A 24,493-nucleotide genomic window follows, 5' to 3' on the forward strand; every position below is an offset into this window, starting at 1 on the left:
GTCAAAACTCTGTCAAAAGTTGAAAAGTGGTGTAAAACCAGAAAAATTAAATGGAAATTAAAAAAAAAAAATTGTCTGCAAAGTAAAGGAAACTTCATAAAAGTTTAAAACATTGCAATATACGGGTACCTTGGCCGGGAAGTCAGAGACTTGTCTGAAAAAGGTGTATTGAAAGTGCAGATGATTGAAAAGTATGAAAGGCATAATATATGCCGAGAAATTCTGTAACTAGTGGGATAGCAGGACAATCTTGTCCAGAAAAGTTGTTTGAATTTTCGGAAGACTTGTCTATAGTATTGGTAATGTTGATGGAAAGTGCGAAAATAAACTTGCATGTTAAGTTAGAATAGAATTTAGAAAGTACGAGTGAAAAGTCAGAATATTTACATTTAAAGTCACAATAGTTTTCTATTGTTGTCTACGAAAATTGTTGCATAGAGTCTATAGCATTGCATAGAGAGACGGTAAAACTTAAATAGAAATTCAAATGGTTGACTCGAAGTCTAACACTTCTCAGAAAGTCAGTAAACCTGAATAGAACATCGAGAAATTTGTCTAACAAGTCAGAAATAGACAGAAATAGGAAAATCGTAAAGTAAAGGCTGTATCAAAAGTCGTAAAAATGCCTCGAAAGACAGAGTGGGAAAAAAGTGACAGAAAATGTCCTGGAAAGTTAGAAAAACAACATGAAACGTCAGAAAAATTGGGAAAAATATATTGTAGTGTTTTTCAAATCATCTGTTTAGGGCTTACTTTATGGCTTAATAGCATAGTATTTCTATATGAGTTCTTCATTTGAAAAAAAACTGCCGTACTAAAACACGAATAACCAATTGTCGCAGAAATGTGTGAATCTTTGCAACAACAAACATCCCACTTATATTTGGAACCGCATCATTCAATATGACATCATTAGGCATATAGTTAGTGTATCAGTTATACAGTATGGATCAACACTTTGTTGTGAAGTAATGCCATCTCATTGGTAGATATAACGCATACACATGGCATAACAATATTAGTGTCGTTATCCACAAATAATCTCCTCGTGTATGTAACAAATCAATTGATCATAGATATTATATAGTTGTCATTTGTTTTTATTAAAATAAGAATTAATAATAGGTTTACATGTTTCAGTACCACGCGGTCTTTACACACAGTGACTCCAGTCTCGTTCGTTCTGCGAACGAGTCCAATCGAAGGTAATGGGACAAAATTCCACATGCACTGAATTAATTATGACGTCGAGACCTCAGTAGAAGTATAATAAATGCAACCAGTCTATATCCAATCATCAACAGGAACAGACTTGTTATGTTGATGTTGAAGTTATCCTGAAATTGAAACAAAAGTTATGTTTTATATATAGATAGGTTGGTCGGTCTGTTCTTAGACAATACGAAAAGTGTGCAACTGTGACGTACTCTTTGATGTGACGTCAATCTCACATATATATAGAAAGATAATGTTCAAAACTTTAGTTGACAAATAATCACGTTGAAATATGCAACTTAAATTTTGATAAGTGATATCAAGTTGCTTCGGCAGGGGAAGCGTTGTCAAGATCAGCACGCCCATATATTACTAATTGAACACGTGAACCGTAGCAGACATCGCACCACAGTCATTATGCAGTGCCACAGTTATTACGCAGCACCTAGATTATTACGCAGCGCCAAGTCGTTACCCAGTGTCACAGTCGTTACGCAGCGCCACAGTCGTTACGCAGCGCCACAGCCGTTACGCAGCGCCACAGTCGTTATGCAGCGCCACAGCCGTTACGCAGCGCCACAGCCGTTACGCAGCGCCACAGTCGTTATGCAGCGCCACAGTCGTTACGCAGCGCCACAGTCGTTACGCAGCGCCACAGTCGTTATGCAGCGCCACAGCCGTTACGCAGCGCCACAGTCGTTATGCAGCACCACAGCCGTTACGCAGCGCCGCAGCCGTTACGCAGCGCCACAGCCGTTACGCAGCGCCACAGCCGTTACGCAGCGCCACAGTCGTTATGCAACGCTACAGTTGTTACACAGTGCTACAGTCGTTACGCAGCGCCACAGTCGTTATGCAGCGCCACAGTTGTTACGCAGCGCCACAGCCGTTACGCAGCGCCACAGTCGTTACGCAGCGCCACAGTCGTTATGCAGCGCCACAGCCGTTACGCAGCGCCGCAGCCGTTACGCAGCGCCACAGCCGTTACGCAGCGCCACAGCCGTTACGCAGCGCCACAGTCGTTATGCAGCGCCACAGTCGTTACGCAGCGCCACAGTCGTTACGCAGCGCCACAGTCGTTATGCAGCGCCACAGCCGTTACGCAGCGCCACAGTCGTTATGCAGCACCACAGCCGTTACGCAGCGCCGCAGCCGTTACGCAGCGCCACAGCCGTTACGCAGCGCCACAGCCGTTACGCAGCGCCACAGTCGTTATGCAACGCTACAGTTGTTACACAGTGCTACAGTCGTTACGCAGCGCCACAGTCGTTATGCAGCGCCACAGTTGTTACGCAGCGCCACAGCCGTTACGCAGCGCCACAGTCGTTACGCAGCGCCACAGTCGTTATGCAGCGCCACAGCCGTTATGCAGCGCCGCAGCCGTTACGCAGCGCCACAGCCGTTACGCAGCGCCACAGCCGTTACGCAGCGCCACAGTCGTTATGCAACGCTACAGTTGTTACACAGTGCTACAGTCGTTACGCAGCGCCACAGTCGTTATGCAGCGCCACAGTCGTTACGCAGCGCCACAGCCGTTACGCAGCGCCACAGTCGTTATGCAACGCTACAGTTGTTACACAGTGCTACAGTCGTTACGCAGCGCCACAGTCGTTATGCAGCGCCACAGTCGTTACGCAGCGCCACAGTCGTTATGCAACGCTACAGCTGTTACACAGTGCTACAGTCGTTACGCAGCGCCACAATCGCCATGCAACACCACCATAGTCTTGAGACACCACACACGTTACGTTGTGCCACGGTCGCCACACAGCGTCCTGGTTGTTGCGCAGTGCCACAGTCGTCACGCGGGCCACTGTCATCACGCAGTGCCACAGTACATCTATCACTTATGAAAATATGTGTATAATTGAAATTTACATTTATTAATAAAAGAAACAACATAATATTCTTATTTATGTACATGTAATTTAAGTAAAAGTCTGCCTAGTGTGTCATCAACAATATATAAAGACCATACTCACTGGTACAAAGCTATATAACTCTAACACTTGATCACCTGAAGTTATGCACCTATCAACAAGCTGAGTAGCATTATTACACTCTATCATGAACAAAACAAATATATAATTATGTATACACCAGATAGTTACTGACATGATGGCATTGTATGATTCACACCCAACAACGATGCATTCACTTGTGTGTGTGGAATATCACAATGGGAGGGTTATATTTAATGTGTAGTACATTGAGGTTTTATCAGTGTCCGTAAAAATTGTGACTAAGAAGTATGAAGTAGATTTCGGTATAATCCTTCAGTATTCATTTTCGCAAAATTGACAATCATTATGTAAAATTGTATTCACACAATATCACACCCCTGTGAGCAATTGAATCTAGTAGGAAACTTAAGATTATGTCACAGAAAGCTGAATTCAAATATTTTAACACATATCTGACTTAGTTCCCTTATACTGTGTTTTGTAAAAATGGTATATAAAAAAGTGCATTCGCCCACAGGCAACAATAATTTGATTGTTACCAAAGTTCCAATTATCCGTTGTGCTTTCATTTTTGTAATACTCATTAAATAACCTCTATATCTAGAGGTTTTGTGCGTCATAATGTGTACATTCATCCATTACTTAATATATTCACAATACCTCTATGTTTAAATAGCTTATTATAGTAATGGCATAAGCGTATACCATAATAAGAGTACGATTTGTGAAAAGTCCAAGAGCGCCCTCTGTTACAAGTCTCGCGTGATATGTCACATGACATATGATGATATCTTACCTAAGCCTTCAAAGCCATACCACTGGTTTATACATAGTGCCTCAAACGCAAAGGTATAATGTGATAAGTACCTCAACCATATAAAGTAGTTCGGAATCATACTGAAATGTAATTAATTGGAAATCTTTCTTGAATGAGTAAAAAGAAAACTTTTTCAAATCAACGAATAATAACCCACTTTACCGATAACTGTAAAACATAGTCAACCTTTTTTGGTTAACAATAAAGCATAGATTATAAACAGATAATCAGATTTATATACATGCAATTGTATTTTAATACCAGTTGGAGAGCGCCCTCTATGGCTGGCGCATTCTTGTTTAATTGTGCCTTAGAGGAAGGGGGCACCAACATTGATCCACCTCTTGAACTACACCGTCGACTTGCCGGCTTGCAGTTTGTTTCATCTACAATTTTAGTCGTAATAATAAGAAATTAACTGTGTTAATCGGCCAGGCCCTGATTGTACACAGACATGTCATCTCCCATGATCGTATAATTTATTCAAATATACTTACTCAATACTAAGGAAAAATCCACCGAATAAAACAAAGAAAATCAACAACATTGACCCCAACTGCGTTGCTATGGTAACCGAAGGGCTAATTGAAGATACCAAGTAACCTACGAATGCAAGTAACACATTTGTAAATGACGTTACCAAATCGAATGCACTGCACATGCGAAATCAAATCCTCTTTATGAACATTAAGTACGTTTTCAGTAGCGTTTGTGCACTTTAGTTGTGTTTCGCGGGTTGTTTGAGACGTGTGTTTAATAATTCTGTAGTCATAATCAATAACATATACATTCAACATATCTTCATCCAAAATAAACATGCTAGGCAATACATACATAGGCCATTTCAATAGAAAACTCGACTGATTCCAAGATGGCAGCCCATGTCCGAGTCTTGATGGTGTTATTTATGTAAATAACCATGAAACCAGTACAGTACTTTCAGAAAAGCAATTTACATATTTTATAGCTAACTTATAACATATTTACTGAACGTTTCCTTCAAATCCAATTGAGACAACTGGATTGGCTATAACAATTGGCGTAATGTTCCAAAGCCAATCAGATTAACGTCGTTATGCCTACTTACACGCGCAGACTGGGTCTTTCCTTTCAGGAACGTTTACACCCGCGGTGACGTCACGGTGAACGTTCTGATAAGTCAAATGTTGTGAATGTCTTTTCTGAAAATATAATTGGTATTTACCTATAGACACACCCGTGTTGGTGACAATCAACATTATGCCTAGACATATAAAATATCTTTCTATCATCGGGTTAAATCCTGGGAAGAAAAAAACATACGTAGATGTTCACATAGGACATATGCTTTACAATATGTGAAAAATATAAAGCAAAAAGACAACCATTGTATGAGTAAGAATAAGTAAAAAAAAACTATAACAACAAATAAATAATAAATTTAAATAAAATACAATAACTAATAAAACTAAATAACTAATTAGTAAAATAAAATTTACAATGAATATGGCAGCATTGGTTCTTATTATTATATAATTGAACGGTGGTTGCGTAATGTGTGAATATGGCAATGATTATGTTGACTGTCCCGGGGCACTTGGCTGGGCGAGGGGTACGCATGTGTGGCCTGAATTTCGCAGAGAAAAGTATACTTTGCGAGGTTCACGTTTACTGTCCCGGGGCACTTGGCTGGGCGAGGGACTCCATACGCATTTGTGTTTTGAATTTAGCAATTTAGCAGGAATAGGGGTACTTTGCAAAAAGTAAATAAAGGTACTTTTCAAAAAAAATTATTGCTATTCATAAGTCAAGCAGGGGAACAAGACAACAAGCAAGTGAATACCTCAAATGCACAGAGCGCTTCGAACAGAACGATAAGACATCGCATCTTGCGTTTCTCTAAAATAGGGATGTTTAGATTTTTAGAGAAGTCCGCTTTTATCAAAAAAGGAGGAGTATATTTGTTTAAAAAAAAACAGTTGGAAGGGGTCGTTGTCGGTTGATTTTGCAGAACATTTGTATGCCCTACTTATACCAGCCAAGTGCCCCAGGCAACTGTACCGCCGGCGTAGTTGGTGTTCTGTGTTGTAAGACAATTGGTATACTTACCCACCATCCAGTAAATCACACTTGTATAAATTATTGGTAAAACTATACAGATTGGAAGCTGTGAATAAATTAGAATATAGACAAATCAAACTCGAATGTTTGCTTTCACAGCGATCATTGTTTGGAAAATAGATATAAGCAAATATAACATCGGGAGTACAGTCAACAATTTACATTAATAAATTATTTATTCACGCATACAAAAAAAAAACATACGTTTAATAACATTATGCGATCTAGAACAATAATATAGTAGATCAGCAGTAATTGGATAACCATACATCAAATGGACGTGTAATACACCTGTCTTAAAAATTGCGCCCTCTGGTAACGTAGTGCTTTTGTAACGAAATCTATTTAAAAGCTTCGATCGTTAATTTGAAGACGTCAGTCAATGACGACGATGTTTCTGACAGATGTTACTATAATTTAGATGATAAACAAACTTTTAAAAAACACAGAAATGTCGATTTAAACGACATTTCCTTTTCATATATTCTCGAGCGGACATCCGGGCATTTTCACTGCCTGGCAACCATCAAGGTGAAAACAAAGACCGAAACTATCAGAAAATAGTATTTTGGAATAGTTGTTCAGACTCCCCTGAACAGTCTAACAAGATTACCCCACAGAAATACATGGTGCAGTGGTGCGCATCTTAGCAACGTGGAACGTTCTGTGACGTAGCTCCGTCCCCGAGGATAAGTCATTTTGATGTCACAGAATCTCTCTGTTATCAGAGGGCGCAATTTTTAGACTGGTGTGTTAGATTCTTACCTCAGTCATCCATTTCGCAATGAAATAGACATCAATTCGATACATCCCGTTGAAATGTTCACGGAGAACAATAGGCCATTCTTTAGGCACTAGCTGTTAATATTAAAAACAATCCATTTAGTGACGTTTGGAGATTCATATTTCAATAAAATGGAAACACTGAATCACTTTGCGGTTTCCCTATGACGCCAAACGCTTCCTTGGTAGCCAATTACGTATACCTTATGACTACATAATTAGTGCTACCTTCCAGAACCTTTGAATCCCGCCCTCTGAGTTTAAATTCTAACTGATGACCGTGTACTTTATGAACAAACTGGGAACGATCCTGCATGTTCATGACGTGATCGGACGCAAAAACACTGGAAACAGAAATCCGCGAATGGTGTATCATCTTTACAGCAAATGCAAGTCGTAGATTTCAAATGTCACATGATGGGTGTGAGACTCACCTGGACGACAGGAAAGAAGGAATCGTTACTAACAGCCGCCATGACAAAAAACAGACATCCGGTGATATTTTGTATACTGGTTTGGTTGTAATCTAGTTGTAGAAATATAAGACCTATAACAATGCTGAGTATCTAAAACACAAACAAACGAACACACGTTACATTCGATACTAGTAATCATGATGAAATAAAACATTTCCAGGCCTCGGCACTACTATATGGTTCGAAATTCCACCTTGAAATCTAAATGTTTCAGTTCAATTGCCCACAACTTTACACCAAATCGGATTCGATGTATCCCACATTTTAATGTAACAACACTCACCATATTGTTTAAAAGACGCACTCTCAGTGCTACTGGTTCTCTACGAATAACAATTAAACAGCGCCACAGTACGGCAGACAACTGAGAACACCAACCCGCCTTGTATCTGTTCAGGGAATAAATAGAAAGTTATTTCTTCTTTTATTAACGATTATTGTGAATACAAACTATAAGTTTTAAAAGTTCGGAGGTGTTGTTATTTAAAAAAAATGAAATTGTATGCGCCTTCTATCGACGAAATCCGAGGGTGATGCACATTCCCACCTTTTCATGGTCCAAATACAAACATGTCAGTCGATAAAAGAGAACCTCACGTACTACATATTTTTTGTTTTGTTTTGATAATAGATATATTGAAACAATTCCTACGGGACTAATTTCATTAAAAAAATAATATTAATTATCAGAATTTCCTATTTTGATTACAGGTTAGCTAAACACAATTGTGATATTTTACTTTTTACCATCAGAACCATTGTTAAATAGATCTTATTAGCAATTAATGGCCGCCAAGATCTCGCCGAGAGCAAGAGAGTCACGTGACTTGTTTTGACCAATCAAACAGGGTTCCATTCTCTACCAAGGGAACCCCACGACTATTTTTCGAACCGTTAAAATTTAATTTGAATACATACATCGTAGTCTTCTTCTCTGAAACGTGTCCCTGATACAATACAAATAAAACAAAAATGTGAGTTAGTGTCGCCTATCAAGAAAACTGTATTTTTTTTCTTCAAATCGACGCCCTCTGCTTAGTCAGTTATGTCGCACGATATATAAATAGTGAATATGATGTCATCATATTACCAATTTATTGATTTAAAATAAACAAATGCTGTATGGTCGTGCGTTTAGCTAACATCATAATGGTTTCCATTTTGAATGAGCCAATCACAGACAGTGGGTATTTGTCATTTATGGGCCGTTACACAAAGACCTACCTTTGTGCGAGCCTTGCGCAAAGAACCTCCCACAAACGATAAAATCAGTACATATGATAATGTGTTATACATGTAACATACACCAGTCTACTCCCGGACTAAAATACTGTGTTCTATTAGTTCATAAAACGTAGTATACCAACATATGGTATGTATAAATTACACCAAAATGGAAGTATTATAACAATGTTATGCGATATGCGTAACAAATATGACATCACATTTTGTATTTGTTATAAATCATGCAAGTGTTCTCGACTCACGTCACGCTCATCATCAACACATTAAACATGCATAACCTAGACAAGTCACGGTCCACGCCATGTAACAGATCTGGCGTCAAACAGTTCGTAATTTGCATATTTCGTATGAAAATGAGTTAGTACCTCGCGTACATCTTCCGATTAGCTGGGGTCTGGCATCTTACGATCTCTGCAGTGCTCGCGGTATACTCACCAACTGTTGGTCATCTGCGGGCCTTATTCGAAAAACCTGTCGGTCAATGAACTCTTTCACGTTGATAGCATACTCAGATGTCTCGTACTTATCACAGAAATGCTACAACAATGTATCAGATAAAAGAAATTATAATATTATTGATTCAAACTGAGAAAAACTGGTCGCTATTACTCATTTACTGTATATACAATTATTGACAACAGTTTTTTGTAAAATAGTTTATTGACACGAAACCTGCCTTGCACTGATATGGAGATCATCCGATCCAAAAATGAGTAGGTTACTACCTCAATTACTGTATGTCGTAATCAATGACGTCATTCCTCTACAATCACCTGCTCTATAAAAGATTTTGCTCACCTTAATTTGACGTTTATTCTCAGCCTCGTTTCCATTGACATCAGACAATGTGTTGATGAAGAAATCAGCTGGACAGAAGTTTGTCGGACACTCAAAACCAAAAGATGTGAAGTAGGATACAGCGTCTGGTCTAGGCCCGTGATAAACTGTGCGTCCATCAGCCATGACAAACAACCTAGTGTGAAAGATACTATGTAATGATCACAGCTGATCACACACGTTAGCCTCGATGTTAGATTTCAGGATTGAGTAATGGGTGGATTTTGAGTGCACGTCACATTCTCTTGGATGATGTCAACTGGACATAATTGCATCATTTACTACTACTTAATAATTAACTGTTTTTAACAAAAAAATGTTTTGCCAAAAAAATGCTGACAATGGCCTTAGAAGTAGAAGTTGAAAATTTAATTTCTGATTTACAAAAGAATTATTGTACTAAACAGCTTTTATGTTTTAAACACAAACACAGACATCAAGACAGCCAGGCATAGTGTGGTCGAACGACGGCACTAAATACAATTACTTTACTGCAAGTTTCGCACTATCTACTGAGGGCGTAATGAACATACGAAGTTCCGAGTTCCGCTGCTCCGTCCCCAGTAGATAACACGTTTCGACTTTCGGTCGTTGCTGGCGCACAGTAATCTCTTGCAGAAAAACACGCCAACATGCGGCGGATATCACTAACTCACCTGTCAAACAGCTGATATACTTCAGACGACGGTTGGTGGATTGTTGCTATAATAGTGTGACCGCCCTCTGCCAGTTTAGCAAGATGTGCTACCACGGTCTGTGCCATGAACGAATCGAGGCCCGTGGTGGGTTCATCGAGGAACATTAACGGCGGGTTCGTCAAAAGCTGCCAACGATATAATAATAAGAATCTTTATTTGTTCTTAAAGACCACTGGCCCATTTCACAAAATATATAGAAAAATAAATACATAATTATAATAATGTATTATTTCCTGAGGTCAAAAGTCACCTCATGTTAATACATTCTTGTCTCAGAATTTGTGCTTTATGTACAAACATTGCTAGTTTTGTGATTATTTGGTCAGATTTATTTGACATAATGGAATAAAAAAATTCTAATGTTGGATAAGTATATGATCATGAGGGTAAACATTTTTTTCTAATGTTTTCATACATAGGGCATTTTAAAACGAAGTGGAATTCATCCTCTATTTCAAGGGATTCATATATTTTACATATTTTATGTTCTACCTCAGTCCCACAAATTTACCCTGATATAAACGAATGAATGAATGATCGCGTAACTTACTAACTAACTAAATAAATGCCAAAATAAAAAATAAATAAAAAAATGATAAATAAATACCTCTGCTGCTACTGATAATCTCTTTGCTTGCCCTCCAGAAATGCCCATAGTTTGAGCCTTGTCGCCAATTATGTGATTAGAACACTCTAGCAGACCCATCTGAATAACAATTCAACGCAACATTCATTCAATTGTGTTTCTTGATACCATGATTCCTGGTCTTGTCCATAGTTTGTAAATTTCACATTGTATTTATTCAATTATCAAACTAACTGGACCAACTGGTTAACAGTTAAGATGTTTCTGTTTTCTGTAAGACCAAATGTTTCCATAACGAACACGTGACGAATATGTTGTTGTTATAATCATCTTTTTACCCGAAACCATTTCAGAACTTATTTTGAAATATCAAAGGGCAGATTGTACTCAACATTTTGTGCTACTCCGAAATGGGATCCAGAGTTCTCACCTGTGATAAAACGTCATCTACTCTTTCCATTCTTGACTTTTTTGCTATGTCCGCATCCATTCTGAGCAAAGCCTGTGAATAGTTGAAGACAAAAAGTAAATTTTAACCGTGACAATTTTATAATTCTTTCTTACAGACTCGTTCTTTGATGAAAATTATCATGTAAAAGAATAATATTGCTAGGCAATACAATTCCATGTAATCTATTTACGACATTTAATGACGTCACCTGAAACTGGAGATGTTCTTTGACAGTCAGAGAAGGAATAAACAAATCATCCTGCTGTACATACGCCATGAGACCAGTGAGGGCGCTCGTGAATGGACGACCATTTATCTGAATATCGCCCTCTATGATCAGATCACCACGGTTACGGGAAGTTAAGACGTTCATCAAAGTAGATTTTCCAGCACCGCTGATAATAAAAATTATGTTCTATTATTACTCTGCCGATAACATAAAATCGTGAAAAAAGGATAACAAATCTCAAAAAGATACATTTCCGAAAATATGCACAAGTCGAACTGTAAACCCACAGATAGGTATTTCCTGAAAAAGTTTTTTTTGCATTGTTATCATTGCCTCTAGATAATTTTTTTATCTTTGCGGTCAAGTCTGTTTTGGTCGCTGTTCGTACCGTCGTTATTGGTATTTGCCATTAAAATATGTGGACTGAAGCAGACTAGTCGTCGCAAGGTCAAAGGTTAATTTTGATCATGATGGGCAAACTCCCTCAAGTATGTGACCAATAACAGCCTATTGAAGACGGCAATCACTGTTACGGGTCTTAGATAATATCACTAAGTGTATTATGTGTGAGTCTACTCAGGGACGCTGTTTATAAACCATCACAGGTTTAGAAAGTTTAAATATACATATATTCGCCGCCGAATAAATGAATTTGAATAAAGTATGATTGTTTGCGTTACCTCGTTCCAATAATTCCCAATATGCTCCCGGAATCTGCGTAGCCGGATACTAAACGGATGTGACATGGACGTGTGTGGACATGAAATAAACAACATAAAGCATTGTGTTAGTTATCAATACGTATTACACTTATCTTGGAAATGAAGAGAGACACTTTAAAGCGAAGAAACCTTTGAAATTTCGGTAACTCGACTAAGACTTGAATGCGTGCATTTTTTTTTTCAATCTGTTTCAAACGTAGAGCAGCTCACGGTGGCTCTATTAAAGACGTAATACAACACCGTGCATATTTAGGTTTAGTTTTTTTTTTCAGAGTTGACAAAAAACAACTTTACTTGTCGAAATTATTGATGCAATATACTACCCCCAAAACCATAACGCAGGTTTTGATGGTAAATAGTGACCAATGCTATGTCACTGTAGGAATTCGTAATATAAGTCTATACGCGGAACCACAATAAACTATAACGCTGCTTCTCATACCCCCAATATGTCACATGTCTCGTATACTGATGACGTCTCGTCTAACATGGCGGCCCAAATGACGACTGACGAATTCTCCATATACAGTCAGGAATATCCGTCGAGAGAGAGATATATATCCCGATCAGAATATACGCGTATCACGGTTGAGAAATAAATTGTTCTGTAGCCCGATCAGTATTTATATCGCATTAGCAGATGACGCATATCAGAACAGGCACTACTGTTTCTTATTCTATTGACCAGGCTCCCTGTATAGACCTACAAAAAAGATATTTATTTCCAGAGGATTTTGTTCTATCCCAATTGGAATATGTATATCCTGATCGGAGGTTTGTTAGTCATTTTTAGTGGGCCGAGACGTTTAAAGACAAAATATTCCGACCGAGATATATTTATCCTATTCAAGATGCACTTGTCCCCCGGTCGGGGAATGTATTCAGGTATGTATTACAGTATACTAGTATATACCCCGTTCGACGGATAGTCCTGACTGTTATAGTTGCGCCCTCTAGCGACAAAGCGTTTATGGGATGTAAATGGTGAAAGGTAAGACCGTATCAATTGACCACAATGTTTACAAACAGCAGCGACTTTATACATTATCATCGAATGTAAACACGCCTTCTCACCTTCATTCAATATTTGCGTTGATCTGGACAATTCCAGGTCACCATCTCCCCGTTTACAAAACCTCTTCTTCGGTTCAGGTGCATATACATTTACATTATTCCATGTTATCGTTATTGTGTCTTCCCTGCGCACATTAGAAACGTAACGGCGTATCTTCTTTGTCTCTACACTGTCAATCAGCGGTGCATACTCTTCTTCCTCCTCGGTGCTGAGGTCGACGCTGTCATGCGCATCATCGTCAGCATCCTGTTGACCAGTGTGCCACTGAACTATTTCGCCACGAATCATTAGTGATCGTTAACGTAATGATCCGGATATTGACTTTATAATTAACTACAGCGGTGCCCCTTGATGGACTTGAGACTTACGAACCAGAAGACGTCAATATATTATCGCCTCCGCTACCATCGTGAATGTCACGGCAAATATCGTCAATCAGTTAATAATTCACTATTTGACATATATCAACATTGTGTGCTTCCTGATAGTATCAGGTAACCTTGCTTTTACAAGATATCAATACAGGGTTTGTTTTACGGTTTATCTTAACATATCAGCGAATATGATATTTGATGACAATGCGTACATTTTTTGGTAGTATAAGAAAAAAAGACTACATGTATGTCTGTTATGGAGACGAAGTCAATCACTGGCATTGCACCGTGGAATTATGGGATTAAAAGTAACGTCATCAATCTTTCTGTTTCAATTTTGTTTTTCAATTGGCGTCATAGATGCATGCGTTGTAAGGAACAACATCAAAAGTTCAATGTAGGATTAAAACTTAATTCCTTTAGCCCATCCCCCCCTCCCACTGAAACTTAATTGGTAAATATTGATCATGGCATCAGACTACATTCACCATTAAATACAAATTGATAGTCGAACAATAGTATGGCATAGCAGTTGGTTCTAGGTCCATGACCTGAAATTGACCTCATTTGACGCACATATTTACACTCGGACCAAACCATTTTCTCGTCTTGGACTGGATGTGTTTTTTTTCATTTTATGTTATTTTTGTCCATGATTGGATAGAAAAAACGAACTACAAATACTCTAAGATTTTTTTTGACTTCATTAAAAAATAAAATCGTTTTTGTAGGATGGAAACTTTTTGAGGTCAAAACCCCCACCCCCAAACTAAAGCAAATAAGTTTTTTATCCGACATCGATCTTTTGACGTCGTCCCTAATTGGCTCATAACGAAGTAATGGGGAATTGCATGCGATGATTCAGGTGAAATAATGTTTGGTAAATGTTACCAATATGTTCTAGTGCACCCGTGTCTGGTTCGGTCATGATGTAAAATTACTTTAAATTTCAAGAGGACTTTCCATAACATACTTAACATTTGGTTACATAGATTATTATTTCATATAGAATAGATCCACAACGAACAGATAGCGAAATATGCGTGCTTTGGTCAACTTAACATGGTCGTGGATGCCAAACATGAAAAGCCGATATCAAGGATAACTGGAGTGCTTTCTAGTGTCGGCGTTATGAATATATAATAATAGTAATATGGTATTGCGTCTTTAGGAAAGAAACATTTCTATCAGTTGTTAGCAATTGAATATATAGGAAACGAAAACTAAACAAGTAGTACAAGTAACATCAAAAGAAAAAATATGCAATTTTATTTCTTGTTTTGAAGCACCTACTAGTAGCTGTTTACAATACTATCAATGCTTCTGATCATTTCCTCATTCCTGTTTTTAAGTAGATATATAAGTTTCTGGAATGAATTGGTGATTTTATCTGGGAATTCAAGACCTGTAAGAAGTTTTTGTCGGTGTAAATGATATTTAGAACAAAGTAGTAAAAATAGTAATTCATCTTCAATCTCATTTAGCGAGCATTGTTTACAAATACTATTTTCTAGTCTTTGGCTGGATATGCCTTGCTTTCTCAATTGTTAAATTGTGGTTACTTGTTCTAAATTTAGACAGAATAATTCATTCTTTGATGTTTAATGTAGGATGTATATGTTTAGTTTGGCGTTATTAATGAAATAGAGGCTCTGCGAAAAACACGTAATCATGTCCTGTGATTCTCATTTTTTTTAAGCGTTTATTATTATTTTTCAAAATAGCACAAAATGTGAAGAAACTATGCTATCGTTTGTATTTCGCACGCTCAAAATTGCAAGCTTTTTCTAGAATTTGCATATTTGCACTCAATCGTGTGATCGCCATATTTAATCCTGAGCCAGAGCGTAATTGCTATGATAAGCAATCACGATCACGAAAACAAACATATCCCCGAAATATGTAAAGAGCGCCCTCCAGTGTTGTGAAGTCGTGTAGAGTCGTTTGTCATATTGAATTCACTAAAATCTCTCAAAAAGATAATCTTCATAATAAATAACGACTACACGCACAAATACAGTTGACAAATAGAACAGACAAATCACAGACGTGCAACGGCACTAGAGGGCGCGATTATAGTAATGGTATTTTTGACAAGTCTCTATCTTAGAACAGCAGCAAATAAAAAACTAGCTCACTATAATTTACTAACAACTAGGACTAAGCAGATGACTTACAATTCTCACCGTGAGTGGATGCCATTTGTTGAAAGTGAAAATAATTCACCATCCAATATCATTAAAAACAAGGGGTTTAAAGTTTAAATTTCTTTGAAACAGCTTTGTTGTAATAAAAGGTCCATTACACTGACAATTTTGAAGGAAAGAGCGCCCCAGTGGTCAATCTTAGTTTATGAGGGAATACTGTCACACGCAACGTAATAATACCAGTACCAGTTGAAACGTTATTTCATAAGCAATAATTTGATCATGAAAACTTAAAAAAAAAATTCAAATTCAAACAGAAATTTGAATATACCCACCAAATTGTTGTAATGTGCAAATAAAGTCACTACAAAAAAAAATGGCAAGACACATCAGATTAATCGTTTAAGGACACATAAAAAAATATAACATGGTCACCAGTTGGGACCATTTTGGATCAAATCACAAAACCAAATGCTTGATGCTCATATCAACTTTAAATAAAACAAGTAATTGCATTACATAGTAGTACAAAGACTGAAAATGAACAGTCAGAGCATGTCAGCAATATGGCTCTGGAACTGCATTCAATAAAACAAAATGGCCACTAGTCAGTCATTTTGAGTCTGATCTAAAAAACAAAATGACATGCTTTAAAGTCCCATGATGTTCTATGTATGTACATTGAATAAAATCCATCATGGCCGAAATATGATTCTAGATTGGAGAAATGCTTGAATTCGATGATTTTTTTACATCGTGGCCTCCATTCAGCCTAATAGAAGGATGATGTATGCGTATGTAATTGGTTCAGGCATCGGAGGAATTATATCGGATGCACGCACACACACACACACAGAGCAAAACCAAAAACACAAGTTCCTGTTTTAGACTACCATTCAATGGGACCTAATAAGCAAAATATTATAAAGAAGTCCAATTCTTATTGGAGAGTATGTAACCTACATGTACCTGTGTTAAGATAGTCAGATAAACCAAACCAGGGGGGGAAGTGTTGGGCAACCATTTGTATTTTCACCATCACTAAAAATGTGCATGCATATTCAAGAAAACGCAAACATTTCAAAAATAAAAACTATTATCAGCTAATTTCAAACTTAGTAACAATTTATTGCAGCTCAAATTATAATTAACAATTTGAAATTAACACGTCCAAAATATTACATTTAAAAAAATGTTATATATATAAATATCATAATGCATAAGTATATTTTAAAATCCCCAAATTAAAAAAACAATGTGGCATTTAAAAAATATTTAACAGCAATACTTGGGTGGTTTTCATACCTGAGGGGGAAATACTGTAAATGCATTGATTATTCACTGGGTTCTAATTTCACTATTTTCACTGATAATTAAAATTATCAATAAATCTATGTAAAATAACAATAACAATAGCACTCATTGTTTGTGAAAATAAAACCCAGTGAAACTGTGCAAAACATCAAAATAGTGAAATTAAATTTCAGTGAAAAATAAATGGGTTTTCACTATGTAAATTCTAAGGGAACTGTATTATAAAAATACTTTATTTTCAAGAGTGAAGGTCTTTAACATTCAACATGACCTCAGACTCCACCAGAAATTCAAAATGGATGAGGGGAGGGGGTTATACACTAAAGAACAAATCATATTTGTTCAATCTTCAATGACCCAGAAAATAACAACATACTGACACTGTTCTTGAAAGCTATGCCATATTTCAAAACACATTTTTAGTCTAGAGTAGAATCCAGAATTATTCTCCAAATGAAAATAACCAGGATTCTAGGCCAGACAAATTATCAGTGAAAAAAAACATGACTCTCAGCAGTCAGTCAGTAACAGCAAAAATAGAATCTCCACCGACATCTAAAATTTTACTGCTGTCTTTACTGGGAAAAGTAGTTGCCAACACAGAATAGATAAATTTATAATTTGAAAAAAAGTATTTACAAACTAAAAATATGGATTTTGATTCATTTTTTATATTTAAATAACCAAAAGCTAAGTCTCATGATCATTAACATTCCTTTCTCATTTCCCCAAATTTGATGCAAATATACATAACTGATCATCACCTTTTCCTGTATACTACTATAGTTCATTCATTCATTTACAGTACCATTCAACACTCTACTACACAAAGTAGTCTGTATGACATTCATCTAAGTATCTAAGTAATTAAAAAAACAGCGTATATAATGTATTTTGGAATACATCACATGGAAGTCATATGAAACCTGATGCAATGTGACAAATATGTCGCTATAATACACATCAGAGTTGTAGATATTCACATTAGTAAGATTCCTACTCGTAAGTAACGTATGTGACATCAAACTCAACCCACCCAAATGACTTATCCCTTAAACGGTAAGAGCTCTCTAAACTTCAAAGGCCTGGCACAGCACCAAATAAAATAGTGAACATGTGGATGCACTAGTTGGTATTTGATGAATCAAAAAGCGATTGCGAATAACTATTGGAACAAGCTATATTAAAGGCACAATTTTTTATATTTATAAGTACCACATTTTTTACTCAAAATATCATTATAGTGCATCTCTCTTTTTCTAAGCAAAGAATGTTTTCCTAAAATTAAACTAACAAATATTTTGCTGGTGAAATTTAAGACCGAATATTATAAACCAATATGTGTAAGAGGTCATGCTACCAGGATGTGTGACTCCTGGGGTCAGGCTTGAAGTTCTTGGATGTTTGACCTCTTGGGGGTCATGCATAAAGTTCAACGATATGTGACCTCTGGGGTCATTGCATAACATTTTAAGATGTTTGACTCCCGGGCTTCAACCTTCCCACTATTTGCATAACTATCTGAATGAAAGATACACGGTAATTCAACATGGTTGTCTACGATAGTCTTGGAAAACATCAGTCCACTATGTCAACACTAATAACAGTTAGTAGTCTTCAGGTATTTAGTAAGTCACACATTTAATTAATCTAATGCATTTTTCAGCATTCTGTACTTTAATTTAAGAGGCAATACTGTCGTTAAAGTCATGTGGTAGTCTTGTTCTTGGTTACAGCGTAGACGTCGCGGATATCTTGGAAAGTTAGACACAAGGACGGAATAAAACATTACACAGTTAGTTCATTCGATTGCAAAAACACGTTTCTTTGACATCACATCAGTACTGTCGTATTTGCAGTTGATTATTTTCGTCTAACTCCAGTCTAACTTTACCAGACCGTGGTTGATGCGTTGGTGCCCCACTAGGCCTGACACTGCTACTCGCTACAAAAGCTTGCTTGGGTCCTGTGGATGACGAACCAAAGCTGTAGTTGCTCCTGTTGACTATGGTCAAGGAAAGTAAAGTTTTATACAGAAGTCACAATCTATGACAGAAGCGTTTGTGAGCATATGCTACAAGTTTACATCCATCAAATCACTACCTTTTGGAGTATCGGGTAGTTTACGTAACCGGCTTTAAAAAACAGACTGTGCATATCAAATAAGTTCACAACATAATTTCAGTACTACTGTACTACGATGGACTTGTTTTTGTTTGAAAATCAAAAAATGATTATATATTATCGTTTACTTGCATGGAGTTACAAAAGAAAATGTACTGTAAATTCTAAGCCGTTTGTGTGACTCGGTTTTTAAAACACGATGTATTAAATTCATTCAAAACTAACTAGTTTATGACCTGGCCATAATGTGTAGCATACGCAGGTTTTGGTTTCAAAATCGTCCAACGAAAAACATAACTAATTAAAATCTTTTGGGATTTTGTATGTATGTGATAAAACATCTTGGAACATTTCGACATACCAGTAACTTTGCACATCAAAATCACATTTGTATGAGAAATGTTACATCTAGTGTCTATGATACATATTATAAACCTTGATGACATCAGAATCAATTATTGAAAGGATACATGCTGTCTGCACTTCTTAATTTTTGGGAGGGAAGGCCAGAATCTTTCCTGAATTCTCTCAACCAATCACTTTGCTGCTGTAACATATTCTCAGTAGAGCCCGGTTCTGGCATCCAGTTATTATAACTAGTGTTGGGAGCATTGCGGAGCAAGTCTCTGTTGATAAATACAAAAATAGATTTTAATAAATTGCACGTCCATACATCTTCTTATGAATGATGCTCTCCAGCAACAAAGCCCTTTCATGATGTAAACATATAGCAAAAAAATACTATTTTTAAATGCTTTGCAATATACAACACGACCAAATAAAGTTGTATATTTCAATGACATTTACCCTGTGATGTTATTTTGAGGGCACCAAAATGCTACGTCACTGGAGGACACAATTCATTGCAAACAGGCAACAATTATTAAGGAGGGTGAAGGCAAATTTAAATACTTAAATGAATAATTTTTTTTTCTTCAAATTTTCATAAATAATACATGTTTGAACAAATTGATGAGACAGCTGTTTCATTTGTAAAAACAGATAAATTTCAAAGGCTCACAAAAGCCCTAAGTGATTGCCCCACATTGAATGTTAATTAAAATTTAGATTTCCATAAATCAAAGAAAAATTAACACAGATATTAAGGTAGTAGTATCGGTTGACGTGGAATATGATCACTAGAAAATTTTGAAAACAAAAATGTTGCAACTCGGTGATTCTAAAATACTGTAACGCTATACAAAATATGTCATTGTGTACCTATCATTGGTTTGATATTTGAACTCCTCTAACCACTTCCTGTGTCTAGTCAATGAATTACTCAAACTCCTAGCATTCTGACTTTCAATAGTGTTCAACTTTTGTTGCCATGGTGATGACTGGCCATCGTGACCGCTAAAGTTTATGCAGTCAGCGGATATAGTCTGATCATTAAAGCCCTTTGTGGGGGATAACTGCTTTGTTATGTCAGTGTGCCTTAGGATACATTTCACACCATGCATCGAATCTGGTGTGCGCAGCTGTCGATGTATTTGCATATTTTGCAACTGTTCAATACCCTTTCCATGTTGAGGACTATATAACTGCAGCAACTTTTCTTTTTCCATAGTCTGCATGTTTGCTCCCCTGAGTTGAGGAGGCAGGTGCTTACTATCTGGGGATTGCAGTTTATGACTATCCGAAAGTGTTTTAGACTTGTTGGTTCTTTGAAAATTATCATAATCATATCGACTATGTTTTATCCGTCTATGTATATCATCTAACATGTTTTGAAAACTAGATCTTTGTAGCGAGTTGTCAAACTGCTGACGACCAATCTTTGGATCATCACAATATGGTGGATTATTATTATCTTTTCTACATTTCTGGCAAGAAATATTGACATGTTGTTGCTTCCTATTAACACCAGCTTTATCATAAGATGTTTGACCAATCTCTAGTGTTTGCATAGGGCTGCTAAAAGAAGCCATTGTTTCTGTATGTTCATTCTGATTTCCACCTCCACAATCGTGTAGTTTTAGACGATTTCTTTCCGATACCATTACAGTTAAGTCGCCGCGATGCAACCCGTTGCAATTCTGTGACCGACCAGGTTTGTAGTTATCAACAGTTTTTGTTTTTCTTGTACTCTGCCTGTGCAAGTGTAGACCATCCAACTTTAATGTTTGCTTCCTTAGATCAGACAGAAGGTTATCAGATTTGTGCTTCATGTCATTAACTGCTAAATCATAAAGAGGATATGTTCTATCTGACACGGGAGAAACATGGTGATCCCGAAAGGTAGAGATGTCAGGATTTCTTGTCAGGTGACATGCTCTGTATTGGTCAGCAGGTGAAGCAACCTGATCTATTCTCAACTTTTCAACATCAGAAAAGTCTTCCATTGAAAGTGGTTGGTCTTCTTCATCTAAGCATGCTTTCTGTCTGACCCTGTAGTCATTGACCCACGGTGTGAGCTGTGTTGTCGGTAATGGCACTCGTATATCACGCCTAACTCGGCAATCTTCAACCCACTGTTTACTATCATGTGATGTAAACTCATCTAACCACTCCCAGTGAGCTTTCAATTTTGATATATCAACAGGTTTCACACTTGGTACCAAAGTATCCTTAGCATTGTCAGTATCGATGAAGGCTTCCTCTAACTCTGTAGCATTAACCCTCACGTAGCCACCATCAGTAAATGCAAATGTTCCACTGCTTTCGCCTGGGGGATCTTGATTTCGTTCATCACTACTCTCAGATTCATGAATGTTGTCAGCATTATTGTTATTGTTTACATATCCAACATGATCGTCATGACTACTTCCAGATTCACAAATATCGTCAGCATTATTGTTAATGTTTGCATACTCGGCAGGGCATGAACTCTTAGTCCATCCCCTGCTATAGTATTCAACCCTTGTGGCCTCATTTCTCCTCGTCCTTGACACAAGATTTCCAGTGTTTTCTCTCAGTGGATCTCTGTTCTCATCATCACTACTCCCAGATTCACGAATATCATCAGCGTTATTGTTATTGTTTACATACCCGACTGGACATGAATTCCTAGTCTTAGTCCATCCTCTGCTATAAAAGTCAGCCCTTGTGGCTTCATTTCTCCTTGCCCTCGACACACCATCAAGATATCTTCTTAAATCAGCTAACCCAACATCAAAAACCAAGCCTACACTAGATTTTCCCTGTAAGTTCTCAACTCTCTTCTCTCCTACCCACTCATTGTATCTACACTCATCCTGGCTTTGATAATACCTGTTACTAGCTTGTTCTGAATATTCATTACAATATATCTTTTGATTTATTCTGCCCTGAGTTTCATAACTATGTGTTGCTAACTGTGATGCACCAGTGGTTGCTGACTGCTTCTTGGAGTTGACATAACCCACACTTCTACAGCTAGGATTGTACCCTATCTCTGTCCTATTCTTAGATCTATTGGTATCTTCAAACCTGACTTTCACCTCTCTCTTGCTAACTAGTTGCCTGCAATACAGTTAATATAATAGTCATTACTTCACCTATTCAAGCCTGCCCTGTCAACATGTTACTGTCTAAGGCCTTCTTAGGGTTTTAGAAGAAATCAAGTATAATATGATTTCTTACTGTAAAATCCTTAAATCAATTTATTGATAGCTAAACGTAGGTTTAAGATGATAGACTAGTTCATGGTGGATTCTGACTTTTTGTTTCAAAATCTCTGTAATAAAATGTTTCCTTCACTTGTCCACGTTATGATTCAAGGGATAGTATTGCCATGACTTGCTTACCTGCCAGGTATGTATCCTCCAAATGAAGCACTCGGTACATTCCCAGTTACAGCGGCTCCAATAGGTGTACTGCTATATGGCTTGTAATCTACAACAACAAACATTTTATTTGCAAGTGTGTGTAGTAATAACACAAAGATAATCAAAAACTTGATGCCAGATCACGGTAAATTGGTTAGTGTTACAGCAATCTGGATATGTTTTTTCTTATGTTTCTGAGCCACACAAGTGTGCTAGTGAGTTTTTTGAAGGGGAAAAATTCAACAAGCTAGCCATCTTGTAAGATTTTTTATTAACAAAGTGACATGCATAAGAAACTTAGAATTGTCTTTGTGGTGAAATTTTTGCAAAATGGGTCAAGGGGTGACTGAGAAACACAAACATCTAGTCTGTTGAAGAAATGAAATCCAAAACAAGGTCAGGTCTTTTAGCATTATTGTCATAGGGGATTCTATACTTTTACATGCAAACTTACCTCCAAAGTAGGTCTGCCATTTCCTTCTAAGCCCCTGTTCTGTATCCTCCACGGGTGGCGTAGCTATACCGATAGTATCAAACCTAACATCCGGTGCACTTTGCGTTCTACCTTGCCAAGGTGACATAATGGCTGCATTGTACGGCTGGAAACCTGCAGGGGAAGACGACTGTGGGTTGTACCTGTGTGACGTAATCACTCCCATCACATCACCAAGCTGCTGGTTTATTTTTCCCAGAGACGCTGAGATGGGTTCCAGATCCACTGCTGTTGCTCGTGTCTTCTTCTTTGATCGGAGCTGATTTTCGAAGATGCCAAGATCATTTAAGAGACGTGATGGTGGATGGCGTTTCGGATGGTGTTTACTGACACCTAATGGAAAGATCCAACAAATTATGATAAACAAAAATCAGATGTTATGTTTCTATGGTTATTCATAGCTGCAAGAACACATGACATTTTCAAGTCTAGATACTTTTGGCAGAAGAAGACACTGGTGGTGAAAGGGTTAAAGATGACGAAAGGATTACTTTGACATGCGTTCACATAAATATTCAATATGACATGATACAATTACTTGAAAATGCTCACCATAATCTTCATTAAAATCACTGCTACTAACTCCACTACTATTCTCAGAATCACTTAAGTTAAACTCTGGTGCTTTAGCCGCTCTCGGAGCCACAGTCTGTTCTATATCTAGTAATAGACTCTCTGTGTTATCAGCACTCACAGTCTGCAAAAAACCAATAATAATATTTAAAACAAGCAGCCTATTGGCTGAGATAGCTCCGCTGTTAGCAATGCACATTTCAATTAAAGAACTGAAGACATCATTAGAATATGTATACTAGTATCAAAGCAATCGGACTTACAGTTTTTAACAAGAAGTCGAAAATATCACTTTCTACCAAAAATGACAAAAATATTCACCAAAATTAGAGAATTGAAGATATCATCACGAAAAGAACAAATCTGTGAAAGGTCTACATGTAGTATATATATATATGTAATATCAAAGCAATTGAATTTTTAGTTTTTAACAAGAAGTCGAAAATATCACTTTTTACCAAAAATGACAAAAATATTCACCAAAATTAGAGAATTGAAGATATCATCACAAAAAGAACAAA

The 24,493-nt window shown here is 37.2% G+C and overlaps 4 protein-coding genes across 6 annotated transcripts in view; all 4 read right to left on the reverse strand.

Annotated features, from left to right (window-relative positions):
- Positions 1-1,079: 1,079 nt before the first annotated feature.
- LOC144360340 (ABC transporter ATP-binding protein/permease wht-1-like) lies at positions 1,080-4,593 on the reverse strand. The gene is made up of 4 exons (XM_078013131.1): positions 4,494-4,593; positions 3,976-4,076; positions 3,198-3,277; positions 1,080-1,337 (listed from the first exon to the last, which is right to left on the reverse strand). Exons 1-4 carry the CDS (start codon positions 4,541-4,543, stop codon positions 1,236-1,238), a joined length of 333 nt encoding a protein of 110 aa, XP_077869257.1. The 5' UTR covers positions 4,544-4,593; the 3' UTR covers positions 1,080-1,235.
- Positions 4,594-5,263: 670 nt separating this feature from the next.
- LOC102802991 (protein white-like) lies at positions 5,264-7,910 on the reverse strand. Its single transcript, XM_085498701.1, has 5 exons — positions 7,903-7,910; positions 7,639-7,744; positions 7,314-7,445; positions 6,862-6,954; positions 5,264-5,278 (listed from the first exon to the last, which is right to left on the reverse strand). Exons 1-5 carry the CDS (start codon positions 7,908-7,910, stop codon positions 5,264-5,266), a joined length of 354 nt encoding a protein of 117 aa, XP_085354827.1.
- A 3,211-nt stretch (positions 7,911-11,121) lies between these two features.
- LOC146745473 (protein white-like) lies at positions 11,122-12,100 on the reverse strand. The gene is made up of 3 exons (XM_085498702.1): positions 12,082-12,100; positions 11,381-11,567; positions 11,122-11,223 (listed from the first exon to the last, which is right to left on the reverse strand). The coding sequence occupies exons 2-3, from the start codon at positions 11,543-11,545 to the stop codon at positions 11,122-11,124; spliced, it is 267 nt and encodes an 88-aa protein (XP_085354828.1). The 5' UTR covers positions 11,546-11,567; positions 12,082-12,100.
- Positions 12,101-16,823: 4,723 nt separating this feature from the next.
- Positions 16,824-24,493, reverse strand: part of LOC100369167 (uncharacterized) — a 40,418-nt gene continuing 32,748 nt past the window's right edge. For all 3 annotated transcript variants that reach the window (XM_085499115.1, XM_085499113.1, XM_085499114.1), the window contains 5 exons: positions 23,952-24,096; positions 23,361-23,732; positions 22,886-22,973; positions 19,628-19,783; positions 16,824-19,031 (listed from right to left, as the gene is read on the reverse strand). In XM_085499115.1, the coding sequence (XP_085355241.1) occupies positions 18,872-19,031; positions 19,628-19,783; positions 22,886-22,973; positions 23,361-23,732; positions 23,952-24,096 (921 nt within the window). In that variant the 3' untranslated portion in view covers positions 16,824-18,871. The remainder of the gene's footprint in view (positions 19,032-19,627; positions 19,784-22,885; positions 22,974-23,360; positions 23,733-23,951; positions 24,097-24,493) is intronic.

The sequence above is a fragment of the Saccoglossus kowalevskii genome, chromosome 5 (assembly GCF_978046115.1).
Source record: "Saccoglossus kowalevskii chromosome 5, keSacKowa6.1, whole genome shotgun sequence".
Lineage (NCBI taxonomy): Eukaryota > Metazoa > Hemichordata > Enteropneusta > Harrimaniidae > Saccoglossus > Saccoglossus kowalevskii.

Bases quoted from the DNA above. Each gene is read 5' to 3' on its own strand.
- LOC144360340 (XM_078013131.1), bottom strand. From the start codon at position 4,543: ATGTTGTTGATTTTCTTTGTTTTATTCGGTGGATTTTTCCTTAGTATT. The intron at 3,278-3,975 runs GTAAGATATCAT...TGTTCATGATAG, and splicing joins GTATGGCTTTGAAGGCTTAG to AGTGTAATAATGCTACTCAG. The intron at 1,338-3,197 runs GTGAGTATGGTC...TTTCAATTTCAG, and splicing joins AGTTATATAGCTTTGTACCA to GATAACTTCAACATCAACAT.
- LOC102802991 (XM_085498701.1), bottom strand. The intron at 7,446-7,638 runs GTGAGTGTTGTT...TTTGTGTTTTAG, and splicing joins TGCGTCTTTTAAACAATATG to ATACTCAGCATTGTTATAGG. The intron at 6,955-7,313 runs GTGAGTCTCACA...TAATATTAACAG, and splicing joins CCTTCTTTCCTGTCGTCCAG to CTAGTGCCTAAAGAATGGCC.
- LOC146745473 (XM_085498702.1), bottom strand. From the start codon at position 11,545: ATGAACGTCTTAACTTCCCGTAACCGTGGTGATCTGATCATAGAGGGC. The intron at 11,224-11,380 runs GTGACGTCATTA...AACTATTCACAG, and splicing joins AAGAACATCTCCAGTTTCAG to GCTTTGCTCAGAATGGATGC.